This window comes from Mesoplodon bidens (genome assembly GCF_964165515.1).
Source record: "Mesoplodon bidens genome assembly, chromosome: 4".
Lineage (NCBI taxonomy): Eukaryota > Metazoa > Chordata > Mammalia > Artiodactyla > Ziphiidae > Mesoplodon > Mesoplodon bidens.
Genome location: NC_138160.1, coordinates 127,936,063 through 127,954,592, shown reverse-complemented (window position 1 = coordinate 127,954,592; position 18,530 = coordinate 127,936,063). Strand labels below are relative to the sequence as shown.

The 18,530-nt window shown below is 48.5% G+C and overlaps 1 protein-coding gene across 1 annotated transcript in view; it reads right to left on the bottom strand.

The window, feature by feature from the left end:
* AFAP1L1 (actin filament associated protein 1 like 1) overlaps positions 1-18,530 on the bottom strand; it is a gene marked incomplete at its 5' end in the record, with an annotated part of 73,177 nt that overhangs the window by 29,929 nt on the left and 24,718 nt on the right. Inside the window, 11 exon segments of the mRNA XM_081231621.1 lie at positions 621-832; positions 1,953-2,105; positions 2,351-2,432; positions 5,336-5,428; positions 7,367-7,546; positions 9,235-9,446; positions 10,124-10,212; positions 14,124-14,242; positions 14,896-14,993; positions 15,796-15,879; positions 16,916-17,044. Coding sequence (XP_081087747.1) covers positions 621-832; positions 1,953-2,105; positions 2,351-2,432; positions 5,336-5,428; positions 7,367-7,546; positions 9,235-9,446; positions 10,124-10,212; positions 14,124-14,242; positions 14,896-14,993; positions 15,796-15,879; positions 16,916-17,044 — 1,451 coding nt within the window.

Sequence of the window (18,530 nt, the reverse complement as noted above, 5' to 3'; positions counted from 1 at the left end):
ATGGTGGGTTCTGGAAAAACAAAAGTATGCAGAAGAGGTGTGGTCACTACCTTCACAGAGCTTAGGATTGCAACTCAATATGGAGAAGATCTTCGTAAAAATTTAGTTGCTTGGTGGGAGGAGCAAGCTACTTTGAAGGGCAGTGGTTTATCTGAGGTGGACAGTCACTGGTGGGAAGTAAATTTTAGAGAGGATTCCAGAATCAGATTGAAATTAGATCAGACTAGATGCCTTTCAGGTTTGGGATTATATTTCTAAGGCAGAATAAACAAACCTTGGGTCTAGGGTTGCCAGATTTAACAAATAAAAATGCAGAAATCTCTGTTACATTCGAGTTTCAGATAAACAGTGAATCATTTTTTAGTATAGGTATGTCCCAAATATGGTATGTACTTCTATTAAAAAGAATTATTTGTTGTTTATCTGAAATTCAAATTTAAGTGGGTGTTCTATAGTTTAACCAGCAACTCTGTTGGTTACTTGGCAACAGTTGGCTTACTTTCCCTCTTCTTTAGTCCCTATAATGTCAGTAGCAAGGTACTGTGGACAAAAGCCAAAGTCCAGGCCAGAGCTCCTCTCACATCCTACCACCAAGGCCCACCTGCATTTTCTCCTCTCACCTCCAAGATGGCGACCTCCTGCCGGTTGCGCAGGATCCTGAAGGCAAATGGGTGTCTGGGCCCAAAGCTTGGGGCCACCTCACAACCGTGGAGGGCGATAGCATTCACGTGGGTCCGCAGGTCCGTGCGGTCCTTATGGAAATACAAGGTGTTGCACTTTAGGCGGCACCAGCGTTCCTTCCAGCCATGGTTCACCAGCACATTCAGATAACCTGGGAGGGGGAGACCAGTGGTGTGACCTCCTAACAGCCCTGGGGGATACAAGTCAGGGTGCATGGGTCTACACCCCAGGGACAGAGCACTTGGATAACCCTTGTCCTCTAGCTGGAAAGAAGGCCCTCTGGGTCCCGGATCAGCTCACTCGTGGCCTATGACCTCAGGCATCCTCTTCTGTCTCTGAGTTTCAATTTGTTATCTATGAAATGGGGACTGATAATCATATTTGTACATACATGCACAGCCTTTAGACTATACCAAGCTTGATGAAAAGGGCAGAACTACCATACAGAATGAATAAAAGACACAACTCTTCCTCTTGCCTTTCCTCCTAAAATGTCAAAACTATTACTGAAGACAGAAAATAATGGGTGATGCTGACACCTGGTGGCAGCATGTGGGAACAAAAACATCTAGGCAAGATAAAGAACTATAAAACAAGTAAGGGACAGGCTGATGGCTGATGAGTTTAGAATTCCCTCAACGTTTTAGATTTTAACTTATTTTTTACCATAACATGTCCTGATCCACTTACAAAATATTTCTTTATAGCCATGTGCGTTTATAATATTCTTTCCAGGTTAGCAGAATATTACTGTTTATCTAAAATACATGATTTTCTATTGGATTCCGGTACATGGAAAACTGCATTTAGATAGACAGTATGTTTTTTTCCCTTCCAAACTCCTTTTAACTCACATTGAATGCATTTATAATGAAAAGTACTTAAAAAATTTTATCCAAGAAATATCCTTGTAAGACTGGGCTGCAACTTAAACACCTGGCATATTATATACTCAGAAGTAAGATACTCTCCTCTTGTCATAGTAGAGGAAGCTGAGGCCCAGAGGTGGGCAGTGATTGGCACTAAGGTCACAGGGAGAATAGAAATAGAGTCAGTTGGCTTTTCCTTCTGTTAGGCGTCAGGACTTCATGGAGGAGAAGTGATGGAAGGGCATGGATTATTATTGATGGAGTGGGGGTTAGCCTTCCAGCAGGAGGATTCTGTCCTCTGCCTTGGGAGTGAGGTAGATTAGGCCTGGAGGGTCTCCTGGCTTGGCCCCAGGAGCCCTCATCGACAGGGTCTGAATTCACCTCCACATGCCCGGTACCCACCACAGCATGGAACCTCCTCCTCGGTAGAGGATGTCTGCAGGTCATCAGCCAGTGCCTTCTTCTTAGAGAAGTTGATGATACGGGTGATCTTGCGGCCCGCAACCCTGCTCATTGAACCCTTCAGCTCTGACAGGCTGCTCTTCTTCCCTTTGCCTGTTGCCATGGAGATGGGTTAGGGGAGGAGAGGGAGCCCCAAGTCCCAGATCCACCCACCCCTAGCCCTTCCCCCCAACCTTTCAACCTGCACACAGGGCTTGGCCTACAGCTCCAGGTATGGATAGGCCAGGTCACATCACCTAGGTCTCCAGAGTGGTCAGGACCTGCTCTGCACTGTGTGCTTGTGGCAAGGCCTCTCCCAGCTCTAGCATTTTCCCGCCTGAGCCCCCAGAGGCTCCTACCGTGTTCACGGCCAAGGGTGGAACAGTTGTCGCCCAGGCCCATGCTGTCGGAATCCGAGGTCTGCTTCTCTTGGGACAGCCTCTGGAGAGGGACACAGACAGCCCCCTATCAGAGGGCACACTTAGAAAGTTCTCCTTTGTTGGTTCAGTCTCCCCCTGACCCCTGTACATGAGGATTAGCTAACAAATATTTGTCAGCAACTGTCATGTGCCTGATACTGTACTGGTACGAGGAGGAGAACGATGACTTAGGATGGTTGTGTCTTCCAGTTACTCACAGTCTATTTGGGGAGTGAGGAATTCAGTATAACAGACTGAGATTAATGTCCTAGGAGTCTGGACTACATTTGGTAGATGGGGAGCTGAGAAGGTATTTAAGTGGGACACTAATGGAGTTGGTTTTGGAAGCTGCCCCCAGCGGCATCATGGGGATGGATAAGAGGGGGTCAAGACTGGAAGCAAAAGAGGCACTTAGAGTGTCATCCTGGGCAAGCTGAGACTTGATGGGGGATGAACCAAGCGACAGTGAGAATGGAGAAAAAGAGATGAGTTGGCATTTTCAAAATAGTCATGACAGGACTTGGTGACCAGTAAATGTGAGTGGTGATGAGAGAGGAGTCCATTACAATTCTAGCTTGGATGAGAGGATGGTAAAGACGCACATACACACCATGGTAACAACTTCATTGTCAGCCAACATTAATTTTTACTCATTATGCCAACTCTGGACCAGTCATTCATTTATTCCTATTAGGGAGTGGTACAGAGTAGTCAGTTGGACTTTGGAAGAAATGAAGTCTCTACTTAGCTGTGGGAATGTGGGAAAATCCTTTCATCTCCCCAAGGCTTCTCACTTGAATTACACCCCTTTCCGTGGGCTGCCGTGAGGTACCAGGAAACTGGCCCAAGTGAAACTATGAGGCCAACAGACTGTATCATTTCTAACACCTGTGTGGTATGCAGCCATCTCACTTTAAGAAGCTAAATTATGCCAGCCAGACTCAGGACAAGACTAAAATGACACCCATCCACTTAAAAAGGTGGACTTACAGAGCTCTGAGGCCCCTAAACCTTTCCTGCCAAGGATACCCCAGACCAGGCTCAGGGATGCTTTGCTGTAAGCATAGTACTAGAAAGCCGGGGGAGATAAGAGAGGCCATGTACTCCCCCCCAATTTCCAAAGGCTGGAAAAATGGCAACTGTCAGAAATTGGTTAGAACTGTCAAGTATAAAGAAGCACCCCTGTAAATTGTGAGACAGAAGTTATGGTTCTATTCTGTGATGGTGTACAGATGGTAAGTTTTTCATCAAGATAGAGAGCAAATACAAAGAAACACTGTGAGCACTTTGGAATTGACTTAATGATGATGACACGTCAATCACAGGAGTCCATGGAGAGACAGAGCCACCTGTACCACGTCCTCACTCCCACTCTTCTCCAAAAATACCACACTAAACATTTTAGCTACCCTCCCCCTGTACACTCAGCCACAGGAGAGCCCATCTCTACAGGCTTGCCTCTTCCTCCCCTCTACCCACCCTCTGAACTGCACCACAGCATGCAGCTGCAGGTGTGTGTACACACACACTCTCTCTCACGCTCACACACACACTCTTTCACACTCACACACTCTTTCACACTCATACACACACACGCGCGCCCTCAACACTGCTTTCCTTCAGCCTCTACGAATGGCAAAGGCCGAGTGAGCCCTCCACCCTTCCTCTGCTAATGAATCTGCTGACCCCACCTTTGCTTCTGCTGCTCCCTTCCCTTGCAGCCCCTGTCCCTTGATCCACCTATGCCCCAGTGGGGCAGAGTCTTGCCCATTCTTTAAGGCTCAACATAGGTGCCCAACCTCCCTAACCCCCCTTGCCCCTCCAGCCAGCATGAGCCCTTGTCCCCTCACTGCAGCTTTCCAGGACACTCGAATAGAGTTGACACGTTCCCCTTCTCTCCGAACCCATCCACCCTGGCCTCTTTCCATCCATGCTTCTTCCTGCTCCAGGGCCTGTTCTCCCTGCTTGGAATGCCTTTTCCCTCCCCCTCCTCACTAATTTTTCACCCTTCTCTGAATTGTGCTCCCTCAGGAAAGCCTTTCTTGACACTGAGACAAGAGCAGCCCCTGTCACGTGCTCCCAGGGTACCTGGTACTTTTCCTTCCCGGCGCTTAACACAGCTTGGCATTTCTAAATCTATGTGATTGGATTCATGTCTGAACCCCTTGCTGGGAGGGCAGGAGCTGTGTCTGTTACTGTTAGGACTGCACCCAGTGCCTAGCACAGTATCCAGTGCACGGGAGATGCTAACTACTCGTCCAGTGGAGCTCAGGAAGCTCCCCTTGAGAGGCAGGCTTGTGGGGTGTAAATCAGTTAGCTCTGTTCCTTATTAACTATATGTGACTTTGGGCTAAACCTCTCTGTGCCTTGGCTTCCTCTTCTGCAAATGTAGTTTATCAGAGTTGCTGTAGAAATTAAATTAGGTAATGCACGTAAAGCATTTAGGACAGTCCTGGCCACACAGTCATATTTTCTATAATGCTAGCATTTATTATGTCATGTGAGACCCATGTATGGGAGTCTTAACTCTCCCCTTAGGATTTGGGGTGGAGTCCCTTGATCACCCACAGCACCTGGTGAAGCATAGGCATTAGCATATATTTGCCTTTTGCCTGACAGACTATGAAACGACCATTTCACTTATGTGCCAGTGGGGCACACTCCTTCTCTGACTAATTCCAATTTAGTTTGCATGTCTCAGTTCCAATGTGACCTCTTCCTGTCCTGGCAGGGTAGTCACTCCCTCCTCAGGCTTGTACTGCACCTTGGACACAGGCATTCATTCATTCATGAATTCAGTAGACATTTATTGAGCGCCTACTGTCAATGCCTGGCTTTACCACCAGCCTGCGGGTCCCCTGGGGCAGAGCCCGTGCAGAATCCCCACTGCCTGGCCCAGAGGGAACCTTGAGAAGACAGAGGTACCTTGTCCAGGTCCACCTTGCACAGGAGGACTGGGGATCTGGGCACATCTGCCCCCTCAGCACCCCCAACGGACTTGCTGACCTCTCGGATGACCTGTGGAGAGGACACACATCTGTGAGCAGGTGGGTAGGGACTCTGTGGAGGCAAAAGCAAGAATGGGGTCTGTGTGGTCAGGGCCATCAGGCAGAGCAGCTGGGATCACTGGGTGGAAGAGATGGGTTGATGTGGCCTCCTGCCCCATTTGTGGGGCACGTCAGGATCTGAACAGGCTTTCTCCTGTGTCTGTCCCTTGAATTGGGTCCAGAGGCTTGGCTTCTAGACCTGGTGCCATTACTAATTAGTTGCGTGGCCTTGGGAAAGCCATTTCCCCGCTCTGGGCCTTAGTTTCCCCATCTGTAACATGGAAATATCAGTGGTCCTCTGCTTATTACGTCCTTGGTTGTGTGAGGACCAGTAAGATGATGGGTGTGAAGGGCCATGTGAACCAGGATGCCCTGCACAGGCATGAGGATTCGCTTCTGTGACATGTTGGAACTTTACAACAACTTGCAGGGCAGCCAGGGTTATTCTCTCCATTTCAAAGATGTGGAAACTGAGACTCCAAGGCATTCACCTGAGGCCATGCAGCACAAGCATCCAGACCATGAAATAATAACAGACCACTTGCTGCTTATCTGTCAGGTGGCTTTGCGTGGATTATCCCATTGTATCCCCACAGCAGCCTTGTGGGGCCGGGGCACCTTGATCCCCAAATTACAGATTAGGATGATGAGGCTCTGAGAGGCGAAGCCATGGCTGCCTGCCCTATCCTCTGGGCTAACTGGCACGCCAAGGCAGGCCTCTTAACTCTAGGTCTAGGGCTTCTTCTTCTGAACCAACCAGCGCCTTGAGGACAGAGCACTCTCCCCCACCCCCACCCCAGCATGCAGGTTCTCTCTCTTCCTTCCCCTCCTGAGACAAAGGCAGTAATGAGAAACAGTAAACATCCCAGTGGGAGAGCTGGTTATCACAGGAAGGAAGGGAGGATGGGGAGGGAGGGAAGGAGGGGTTTGGTTTCTTTGTTCCAGCAGGAAGATCAGAGGAGGGGAGAGCTGCTGTAAGGGCCTGGGGGTGAGGGCTTCACCATCACTGCAGAGTAGTCACTGACAGTTACTCAGGACTTACTGCCTGGCAGGCCCTGTATCAAGTACTCTAGAATCCTTACAAGAACCATTTTATAGAGGAAGAAACTGAGGCACAGGGAAGCAAAGTCCTTTGCAGAAGATCACACAGCCAGTAAATGCCACTTAGGTCTGGGACTTGAACTCAAGTCTGTGTGGCACCCAAGTCCTCCCTTGTCATCAGTATGCCACCCTGCCTGTCGCCTTTGGAGTAGGTTTCCTTATTTGCTTCTAATCCTTGCCCGAACCACTTGGTGGTTGACCTTGGGTGAGTCACAGAAGCTCTCTGTGCCTCAGTTTCCTCATCTGTAAAATGGGAACAATTAGTCCCACTGTGAATAGTAAATGAAGTCATGTGTATAAAGCTCTTAGCACAATGCATGGCACAAAGTAAGTGCTCAGTACATGGTAACTCTAATTGTTGTGTAACTGCAAGATGCAGAGGCTGGGTCATAGGTGGATGTGATAAGTATGCACGTTTCACCTAAGGTAAGAAAGAATTTCTCCTTTATTAAAAGAAGAAAAAGGATTAGCTTGTCTAATGATAAAATCAACTTACTTTGTAAGTATTAAGCTCCCCATTCCTGGAGAGGTACATTGCAGGTAGGATAAACCCACAGTAGGCGTGTTAGAAAGGGGATTCAGATAACTAGAAGGAACACAGGTCTCCAGCCTGAGGTCTGTCTCCTGGTGATGTCCGAAGCCCATTTCCACATAAAGCCCTAGCTTTATGTGAAGGGCACTGACTCCCTCTCCCCTGAGCAAGGCCTGTTCTTCCAGTGACAGGGGCCCACTCCATTGAGGGCTGGGTGTGTGGAAGAGAGGAAGGAAGGAGGGAGGGGGGGTGGGCGAAGGCACAGCCCCCCTGTACCTTCAGCCACTCCTCGGCCTGCTCCCGGCTCTGCAGTGCCAGCACCAGGACTTCGGTAGCCCCCTGGGAGAAGCGCAGCTCGTGCCTCTTGTGCCGGCTGTCCTTGGGCACGTAGATGACGTTGCAGACATCCAGCGCTAGCCTCAGATGTGGCTGCCGGTCCTTGGAGCTTTTGTAACACTGGACAGGAATAGAAGGGGTTAGGGCCTCCTGGAGTGGAGAGTAGAGGGAGGAGACAGGGAAACTCAACCTACCCCACAGAGACCTCCCCACCCAGTCCAGCTGTGGGCACTGCATGAAGACAGGGGCTGTTCACCACAGAGAGGAGAAGCCTGGGAGGGGCATCTTTGGGCAATCTCCAGATCTCAAGGGCCACTGAGCGGTCCCAAGGGTCACAACTACCTATTTAGGAAGAGGCAGATTTTAGCACAATACTAGGAAGACCGTTTTAGTCTAAAGAACCATAGAAGAAACAGGCTGTCTTGGGAGGAAGCCAGCTCCCTGCTATTAATGGGCTACATGACAGAAATGTGGGGGAGAGAATTCTAGCAGAGATGGAGGGTTGGGCTTGGGAAGTCAATAGTTTATCAATAATGATTCTCAGTTCCCAATTCTTATTATGAGGCTAACATTACCTTGATACCAGCACCTGACAATGACATTACAAAAAAGGAAATCATAGGCTAATCTCTTGTAACATAGTTGTAAAAACTAAAACAAAATATTAGCCTATAGAATCCAGACACACATAAAAATGTATTGTATAGAGACCAAGTGGGGTTTATTCTAGGAGTGCAAGAGTGGGTTATCATTCAAAAACTAACTGTATAATTCATCATATTAACAGAAAAAAGGAGAAAAACCATATATCCTAATAGAAGCAGAAAAAGTATTTGATAAAATTCTGCACCCATTTGTAAAATAAACTCTTAGCAGACTCTTAGAGGAGAACTTGCTTAATGTGATAATAAGGAACACCTATAAAAAACCCATGGCGCACATCAGCTTTGATGGTGAATTATTGAACTTTCCTTCGAGATCTGGATTGAGACAAGAATGCCTGCTCTCACCACTTCTATTTACATTGTACTGGAGGTCCTAAGCAGTACACTAAGTCAAGAAAAAGATAGAAGGCATAAGGTGTGGAAAGAAGTAAGTCATGAGTCTTGGCCTGGTTCTGGCCTGAGATGAGCTTTTCACTGCTGCAGCGTGAGAAAAGGTCATGTTTCAAATGTGTGTACGTTCGGTAAGACTTGTCAATAGGTAAACAACCTATCTCATTTTTTTTTTCCTGAAATTATGTCCATCCTTATACTTTGGAATTAAAGGTACATTTCTTTTATGAAATGCTAGTGATGAGAGATGGTGAATTAAAAAAAAGTTTTAAAAAGTGAGTTATATAATAACAAGTATTACATGGGCTCAGTTTTAGAAAAGACAGATGTATGGAAATGAGGGTGGAAGTTTATACATCAAAATCTAACTGTGGTTAGCTCTTGGTCAACGGGGTTAGGTGGGGTTTTTTTAAAAAATCGTTTTTCATTTTATTTTCTTCTGGCTTTATAAATAAATACATTTACTTGCATAATGAAAAATGATAAACATTGTTTTAAAGTGATAAAAAATTCATGTCTGGCAAAACAAAACTTGATAAAGTCTTTATCAGGTCTTCAGGTTTTGTTTTGTTTTTTAATTCTTCTCAGGCAGGAGAGCCCTGATCTCAAGCACCGGGCTTTGAGCCTCTGTGCACAAAGCAAACCTAGAGGAACCGAGGCAGACATGCCTGAATGCACATAGATACACAGACACACGCGCAGGCACATGCAAGTCCACGTGAGGCCGAGAGGCACTCTTCTGTGGCCACTCACCAGGAGCTGGTCCTCCTTGATGACGGTCAGCTGCTTGGCCCACTGCCCGAAGCGCTTTTTCCGCAGCAGGAAAGCACATATCCTGCAGTCCCTCACCAGGTGCATGGAGGCCTCCTCTGAAGGCCACTGGTGTGTGGGCTGCGGCCCTTTCCCTTCCTCCTCCTCCTCATCATAGGACTCGTAGGAGCTGCTCATGGCGTCAGAGTCATTGTCTGCAGGAGCCACGGGAAAGGACCCGTCCCTGTGCCGTCACCGGGTGGGGGGGCACCTTTTTACCCCTCTGCAGGCATCCCTGCTCTGGGGCCCCAGGGCTGTGAAGGGGTAGGTGTGAGGTGTGATGTTGGTAATGACTAGGCCCCCACATGGGCACTGTGTCTTACAGATTTACTACTTGCTTTGTGATCTCAGGGACTTCATCTCTCAGAGCTTCAGTTTCCTCATCAATAATAATGAATAATACCTACCTCACTGGGCTATTGTGAACAGCAACAAATGCAGAGTGTTTAGCCGAGTGTCTGGCACTCAGTGAGGGCTCAGTAAACATCAGCTTTTGTCTTTACCCATCATCTTTGCATCCATTGTCTCAGGTCATTTTCATGACACCCAGCAAGTCCCCATTTTATACAGAGGAATCTGGAGGCTCAGAGAGAATAAATCACGCACCTAAGGTCAGTCACCAAGAGTCAGGGCAAGGGCTTGGTCTGGGGCTCCTGACTCCCATGCCAGCAGTCTTCCCACTGAATCCCAGTGTCTCTGAGAACAAGGGCTTTGAGGCCTCCGTGGCGACCCCAGGGAGGTGATGGGGTGGTAGGCAAGGGCACGCCAAGGTCAGGTCAAGACCTGCTCTTCGTGAGGATGGAATTAGACTGAACATCCACCTGGTACTTACAAGAGTTCTTCAGCTCCCCATTCATCCTGGTCGTGGGGTAGCTTGTGTCTGCATCCTCGTAGTAGCTGTCCACAATCGAGTGGGCTGGGCTGCAGTCGTCTGTGGGGTTGGCAGAAAGAGCAGTACTTGGAGAAATGCAGGCAGACTCCAGGCGCCAGGACTGGGGACGATCGTGGACACCATGCCCTACTCAGAGAAGAGGGAGGGAAGAGGGAGGGAAGAGGGAGTGGAGCTTCTTGTTGTCACTCCCCGGCCAGGGTGTGGGGCCTCATCTCTGCATCTCACCTGCTCTAGCTCCACACCTGCCCCCTGTGCTCCTGTCACCAGGAACTGCCTTGCTGGACCCTGTCACACTACCAGGTTTATGTTCATGCTATTCTCTCTGCCCTCTTAGCAACTGCTAGAGCATTCCTCACCCTCTAAAACCCAGCTCGAAGATCTTTCCTTTGACCTTCCCAGGCAGAGAGTGGTCAGCCCCTCTCCTCTGACCCCAGAGCATTGGTGTGTGTGGGTGTGTGTCTCAGTCACAGTTCTGGTCCCTGCACTGCAGGGAGTGGTGTCCCAGCACCTGGGCCCAGACCCCCTTTCTATTCTGCCTTTGTCTCATCTTCTCCCACTTCAGCCCCTCCGCTCACTTCTTAATACATCCACCCCCTCCTCTCCTTCTAAATTTCTGTGACTACAGAGGAGGAACTGGACTAGAGGAGATAATAATAACACATAAAATGGTGAATACATACAATAACACAACAGCTGCTGATGCTGAACTTTCACTTTCCCATTCATGGGAATCAGTACAGTATAGGAGTGAGGTTATCCCAAATTGTATTCTGTATCACAATTACCGGGGGTCTTTATTTATTTATTTTTCTTTTCCATTATAGTTTATTACAAGATATTGATTATAGTTCCCTATGCTATACAGTAGGGCCTTGCTGGTTGTCTATTTTGTATATAGTAGCTTGTATCTGTTAATCCCAAACTCCTAATTTATCCCCCCCCACCTTTCCCCTTTGGTAACCATAGGTTTGTTTTCTATGTCTGAGTCTGTATCTGTTTTGTAAATAAGTTCATTTGTATCATATTTTAGATTCCACATATAAGTGAAATCATATGGTATTTGTCTTTCTCTGACTTCACTTAGTATGATAATCTCTAGGTCCATCCACGTTGCTGCAAATGGCATTATTTCATTCTTTTTATGGCTAATATCCCATTGTGTGTATATATACAGATCTATCTATCTATCTGTCTCACATCTTCATTACCCATTCATCCGTTGATGGACGTTTAGGTTGCTTCCATGTCTTGGCTATTGTAAATAGTGCTGCTATGAACATTGGGGGTACATGTATCTTTTCGAATCAGTTTTCTCCAGATATATGCCCAGGAGTGGGATTGCTAGATCATATGGTAACTCTATTTTTAGTTTTTTGAGGAACCTCCATATTTTTTCCATAGTGGCTGCACCAATTTACATTCACTGGGGGTCTTTTTAAAATGCAGATCCCTGGACTGTATCCCCAGAGATTCGGATTCACTGATGTGGGCTGAGCTGAGGAATCTGCACTAAGAAAAAAAACTATTTAATAGCATAGTTCTAAACATATGTAAAAAGAGAAAATATATGGAACTCCAAGGAATCAGACTTTTTTAAAACAAGACTATTTTCATACAGATGGTCTCTGGAGCATACTTTGAAGCTCAGTGGATTAAGGGCATGTGCTTTGGGGTTAATCAGATTTGAGTTCAAATCTATCTCCATCATTTACTGAGTGACCTTGGAAAGAAAACAGTTTCTCTGCGTTTCAGATTCTTTACCTATAAATCGACATGAACAGTTCCGACCTTGGATTAGTGATATGATGCATATGAACTCTCAGCACAATGCCTGGCACACAGAACATCCTAGGCAAATACTAGATATCATTATATTTATCATCTCTTTTGATTCCCACAATGCAGGGAGGTGGGTATCAGACCCAATTCACAGATGAAGAAACTGAGGCCACACATTTTGCTAGTGATAGAGCCTGGATCAGAACTGAGGTTGCCAGCTTGGGGGACAGGTGCACATCCTCTCCTCCAGGAAGCCTTCTTCCTTTCAGACCACCTTGCTCTCACACCACCTGTTCCTCAGACCACTGCTCTGGGCTCTCAGCCCATGCTGTCCATCTGTTTCTTGAGGACGGCAGCACTCAAATTCCCAGTGACTGGGACACCCAAGTGTATCTCCCAAGTGAGGCTCAGAGCCTGCTTTTCCCAGGAGGCATTCTGAGGTCTCAGATTCTGGTGACATCCCTGTGAGGTGGCCTGGGGGTGCTCAGGCCAGAGGTGGGGGTGAGGAAGGAGGAGGTGCGAGGGGGAAGAGGGAGGGAGCCCCAGGGTCATAGCACTTGGACACCTGGTAGGCTGGACCCTGTGCCAGAGGAAGGATATTTCCTGTCGGGCTTGGTGCCCTCTCCCTGGATAAGGTTCCTGGCCTTTCCTGAGGCACTCCCTACCCTCCCGCCCCAGGATCCCTGCTGCTCCAGGAGGCAGCTTTTCTGCCCCATCCGAGCTCTCTGGGGAGGGGGAGGAGCCTCGCCCAGCTGAGGGGCTGGTCCTGGGATTCAGGGCCCAGCAGCACTTCATCCCCTCCTTCTTCCCCGTCCTCAAGTGGATAAAATAAAGTCACCTGCTCCACATAAACAGCTGCTGGCAGTGACAGAGACCCCAAGACTATCAAGGCTGAAGGAGGGGCATTGATCACCTGGTGCAACCCCACCATTTCAGTAGTTTTGTTTGAACTAGTTTATTAATCATAAAAATAATATACCATAATAGCCCAAAGGTGGAAATACCCAAATGCCCATCAACTGACAGATGATAAACAAAATGTGGTATATCCATACTATGGAATATTATTTGTCCATAAAAAGGAAGTACTGATACATGCAATGACATGGATGAACCTTGAAAACACTATGCTAAATAAAATAATCCAGACATAAAAGGCCACATATTGTGTGATTCTATTTAAATGAAATATTCAGATTAGGCAAATCCATAGAGAGAGTAAACAGATTGGTTGAGAGAGGAACAGAAAGTGACTGCTTATTGGGTATGGGGTTTCCTTCTGGAGTGATGGAAATGTTTGGGAACTAGGTAGCTGTGATGGCTGCACAACACTGTGAATGCACTAAACGCCACTGACTGGACACTTTAAAACGGTTGGAGTGGTCAATTTTATGTTACGTGTATTTACTACAACATGGTGAAAAGCACAATCAGTACAGAAGAGTATGAATGGGAAAATATGTTCCCTTTCACCCAGATTTCTATTCATTTCCTATAGGAAAATACTGTTAAGGGTTTCTTGCATATCCTAGAAAAACTGTTAAATGCATGTGCGGGTGAGTACCCTATTTAAAAACAAATGTGATCTTGTTATATGCAGTATTCTCTTTGATTTTTTCCAATATATATCTTGGGATTCATTTCTGATCAGCACAGACAGACCTATCTTATGTATTTTTTGGTGGTTGGAGAATATTCCACTGTACTGCTGAATGATAGGATAACAACACACAAACATCTTATACAGGTTCAACTACACATGCTGCGTCATCCAAAAACCGTAATAGAGTTTCTTGTATGTAATGTTAAGTCCCTATACTCAAGCCAGTAGCACTCATCTGTGAACTTTCATCCTAGTGCATTTATATGTGTGTATCTAGCCCCTTTCTTATTTTAAGGGTAGGGGAACAGAGGCCCAGAGAGGGGAAGGGGGTTGTCCACGGTCACATAGAACTGGGACTAGAACCCAAGCCCCTAACCCCCAGGTCATGCCTACCGGCCCACCCAGGCTGTCACTGGAGAAGCCAGGTGCTCTGGTAGCTCCTCCTCAGTAGGTGGGGCATGGCTGAATGGTGCCAGGCTTGGAGCTCCAGCCCCAGCAGGACACACAGGAGCTTCAGGAGATGAGTCTTCTCCTCCGCACACCCCAGCCCTCAGGGACAAGAACTTCCTGTGGGAGCTGATATACTCGGGGGACTTGCCAGGCCCCAGGGGAAGGGCCTCCTCATAGTAGTCCTCAGGTGGAGGCCTTTTGGGGAGCGGTGGAGGCAAGTCGGCTGCCTGAAGGAGGACAGAGGAGGTGTGTGAAACCCAGAAGGCCAGGAGAGCAGAGGGGAGCAGGCAGAGTGACAGGGAGGAGGCTGGGGGACAGGGAGTTCCTAGAAGGCAGGATGCAGTCTCTGAATATGAAAGGACGTCATGAGTGGTCAACAATTGGTACCATTTATGGTGATGATGTTAGTGAATTATGCAGTTAACAGACAATGTTTGATGTGATTTGGGCCCCTTGTCCTAATTCCATGGCACCAAAGGGTAGGAACCCTAGATATGATCCAGACCTTCATTTTTGTAGCTGGAAAACTCAGGCTCAGAGACAGGAAGTGATATGCCACACAGCAGAAGGGAGGAGGGCAGAGGCCACCCATCTTGTGACCCAGAGCTTCCCCCATCACTCTTCCTGTGGTACTGAAATCGGAGGTTGGGGTGGGGACGTCCTTTGGGCCTGAAGGGACAGGTCAGTTTACCACATTATCCCTGCTTGGCACGGGCACAGTGAGCATGTCATGAGTCATTGAAATGTTCTCACAGTGCTTTTTCTGCCCTTGACCACCACACTGAAGAGAGAGACCCCCAGGAGGGTCCCCAGCATTAGCAGGGAGAGCTTTCCTTACTTCCTCCAGAGGAACAGAGGGCCTGAGAGTGTAAGAACTCACGTGTCTCAGAGATGGGCTCTTGGCTGGCTCAGGGGTGGCTTCTTTGCAGGACTCCCCATCGTCCTCTGTCATGTCTCGAAGGTCGCTCAGGTCACAGTCTATGCAGGGTCAGGCCATTGGGACAGAGAAAGTGGAGGATGAACATGGCAGAGTGAGAAGAGGGCTAGATTTGGGGTCAGGAAGCTCCACCACCTCCTCCATTAGTGACCCTGGTCAAGCGACTTCATCCCTCTGATCTGTAAAGTGGTCACAATGATCCCTGCCTTGTCTAGCCCCCAGTGTTATCGAGAGGATCAAATGGGATAATACTGTTTGGTACAGTGCTTTGGAAACTTTCAAGGGTTATGTAATGAAGGCATGGTGTTTTCCCAAAGTCTGTCAGTCCCTAAGTCCTCTCATCTGACCCATAGCTTTCTCCCTGTGTTGAATAGTGCTGTCTTCCCTCAGGACAGATCCGGGATCACACACACCCTGCACGCAGCACTGCTCAGCTGCTTCCACACCCTTGGCGCCTCTGCTAGTCCTCACAGCTCCATTTACTGCTGAGCTGTGGAACCACTCAACTCACAGACCAGGTAGCTACTAAGATGGATGTTAGCAGCAGACGAGATGACACCCTATGGGCCAGCCTTCTTTGGACTGCACATTTATCCCTACCTTTCCTCAAATCTCAGGGATGATTTCCCATAACTGTACGGATTTGTCTAGATTTTCAGACCTGGCAGGGCCCAGAAAGGCAAAGGGACTTTCCCAAAGTGACTCAATGTTGTAATGTTAGAGCCAGGCCCAGATGCAGGTATTTTCCCGCCCAATCCGGGGACCGTTCCAGAGACTGGGGCAGTGGACACGCATGTGGGGGAAAGGACGGCTTCCAGCAGAGGTCAGGAGAGGGCTGCTTACCAAATTCTTCAAAGAGGGACTCCACAAAGCTGGGCCCCGAATGGAGGTCCGCTGTGTTCACATACAGGTAGGAGACTTCTTTGGCTGTGAGGAAGGAGGAGAGCAGGCCCTCGGTGAGGAGGGAGGGGGCCCAGGGCCACTGCTGATGCTGAGGACGGCCAGCTCACCCTGCCCACTTGGACTTCTATCCCACACAGGACACAGCACTCAGGTTGCAAAGCATGTGCATAGCCTAAATCATTTCCCTGCTTTCAAACTTTGCTTCCCTTTTTACATTGTTATTGAGGATCTCCTTCTCCGAGTGAAAGGATGCCCAGAGCCCAGTATAGAGAACAGAGTAGAGGGGCTGCTTTGGGGACAGTCGTCAAACTGCTTTGCTGCCCCTTTCATCCTCCAACAGTCCTGTGAGGGTGGCCGATGACATTGACCCCTTTTGTCGCTGGGAAGTGAGGCTCAGTGTCACCCAGTGGTGACTTCCCCCCATGTCGCTCAGACCCCTTCAACCCTGCGGGACATGATACAGCTCATTAGAGTTTCCTGAGCTCTTGATGTACACATATCATCTCTTGGGCTCACTTGAGGTTGGGGAAAAGGCTGGAACAGATGAGGAGGCTTTGCTGCTGAGCACACAGCGAGGCAGAGAGGCTGTGGGGAATAGAGGGAGAGGCGTGAGTAGAGATGGGGGGCAGGTATGCAGTTTATAAAGGTGAGGGAGTGTGTGAGTGTGCATCTGAGTGTAGGAGTGTGTGATGTGTATGTGATGAGTATGTGAGTGTGTTGCATGTGAGAGAGCATGTGGGGTGTGTTGTGTGCGATGTGTGTTTGTTACTATGTGAGGTCTATGTGAGAGCATGTTTTGTGCATGTGAGTGCGGTAGCAGTGTGTACACGAGTGTGCGTGGCATGTGTGTTGTGTGAGTTTGTAGAGGGCTGGGGATGGAGGAGGACAAAGAGCACAGTCAGGGCTGTGGTGGAGAAGGGCTGGAGTGGATGGGGACGCTGGCTAAACCATGAAGAGAGGTGAATGCCATGCTGTGCGGTTTAGGCTTCCTCCTGCCAGCAGGCCCTGGGGAGTTCCTGAGGGCTCTCGAGGAGCTCTGGGCGGAGTGCTGATGGCTGACCTGGGAGGGGCTGCAGGCTCTGCAGGATGGAGGCCACAGCCATCTTCTTCTCCAGGGTGGTGTCGCTGAGGTACTCATGGTCCAGGAGGCTGAGCAGCCCTGTGAGCTCGGGGAGCAGCTGCTCCAGCACTGAGGAGGAAGGCCCATGGAGCATGGTCATGGCTCTATGTCCAGGATCGGGGCCCGCCCCCACCCTCCAGGACCCAGGGAAGCAGGGGCCAGAGGACGGGGTCCAGGGCAACAGGGAGACCTCGGAGGCCCTCACACAGCTGTCCCAGCGCTGGCCACCAGCCTCCCTGGGGAGAGCTCTGCTCAGTTAACTGTGACGTTTTTCCGGCCTCCTCACTCTGCCTCAGACCTCATTCTGGGCTTGGCCTGAGGACTGAACTTCCCAGGTAGCCTGAGCGGAGGCACTTAGCCCTCTCTTTGTCCCAGCCTGCCCTCTGCTTTGCAGGTCTAGGGGTTCTTCCTCACTGCAGCTCGAGGGTCAGTGCAGGTCCCAGGCAGGAGCCCTGGCTGTCCAGGACACAAGACAGGAAGGAAGCCTTCCTGTCCCATCAGTCCATACCCTTCAATCTCTGGAACCTTCTGTTTCCGGTGGCTTGACAGGAGCCAAACTAAACATTAACCCTTCCCACCCCGGCCCAAAACTCTTGTTGCTCTACTTTTTTCCATGCTACACCAGTGTTTCTCAAACTTAAGTGTATATAGGAATTACCAGGGGATCTTGTCAAAATGCAGATTCTGACTCAGGAGGTCTGGTGTGGGGCCTGAGATTCTGCATTGCTGACAAGCTTCCAGCTAAAACTGATGGTGCTGGTCTGAGACCACACGGAGCTGCAAAATCCTAGAGCACAGAGTCCTTTAAAAAGACTGGAGCATGCCAAGACCATGATGTCATCAATGTCTCCCTGTCCCAAAGCAGTATCTTGGGACTTGGTTTGCCTTAGAGCTGAAGACCAGCTTCTTTACAGTAGTAGTATTGTCCTCCTTTGCAACTTGCCAGTCACTTGTGCCTAATAATATGAGCTGACGTGTGTTGAATAAGTATTCCGAGCTGTGCTAAGCCCTTTCATACTTATTGTCTTATTTAAATCTCATAGCGTACATTTTATTATCTCCATTATATGGAGGATACAGCTATGGCTCAGAGTTTAAACAACTTCTCCAGTGCCACACAGCCAGCAAAGCTTCAACTGAATCTGGTTCCCTCACTCTATACTTTAAACCATGGCACTAGATGGCTTTGCAGTATTTTATAGGATCCTGCCAAGTTTTGAGATTGGTCCAATGATCATGCCCATTTTTTAGGTGAAGCAACTGAGGTTCAGAGAAGATAAGTAACTTGCTTGAAGTTACACAGACAAGCAGAAGAGCCAAGATTTAAGCCCCAATCTCTTGACTCCCAACTCCACGTGCTTCTCCCCACCAGGGCCCTCCTGAGGAAATGGTGAGACTCTGACTTGCAGCTACAGGTCTGGATGTGTAAGAGGGGCTGTAACATGGTGCATAAGAGAATCACTCCTGGAGCCAGATTTCCTGGGTTCATGTTCAGGCTCGATTATTCATCAGCTGTGGACCTTTGGCAAGTTACTTAACCTATGACTCAGTTTCC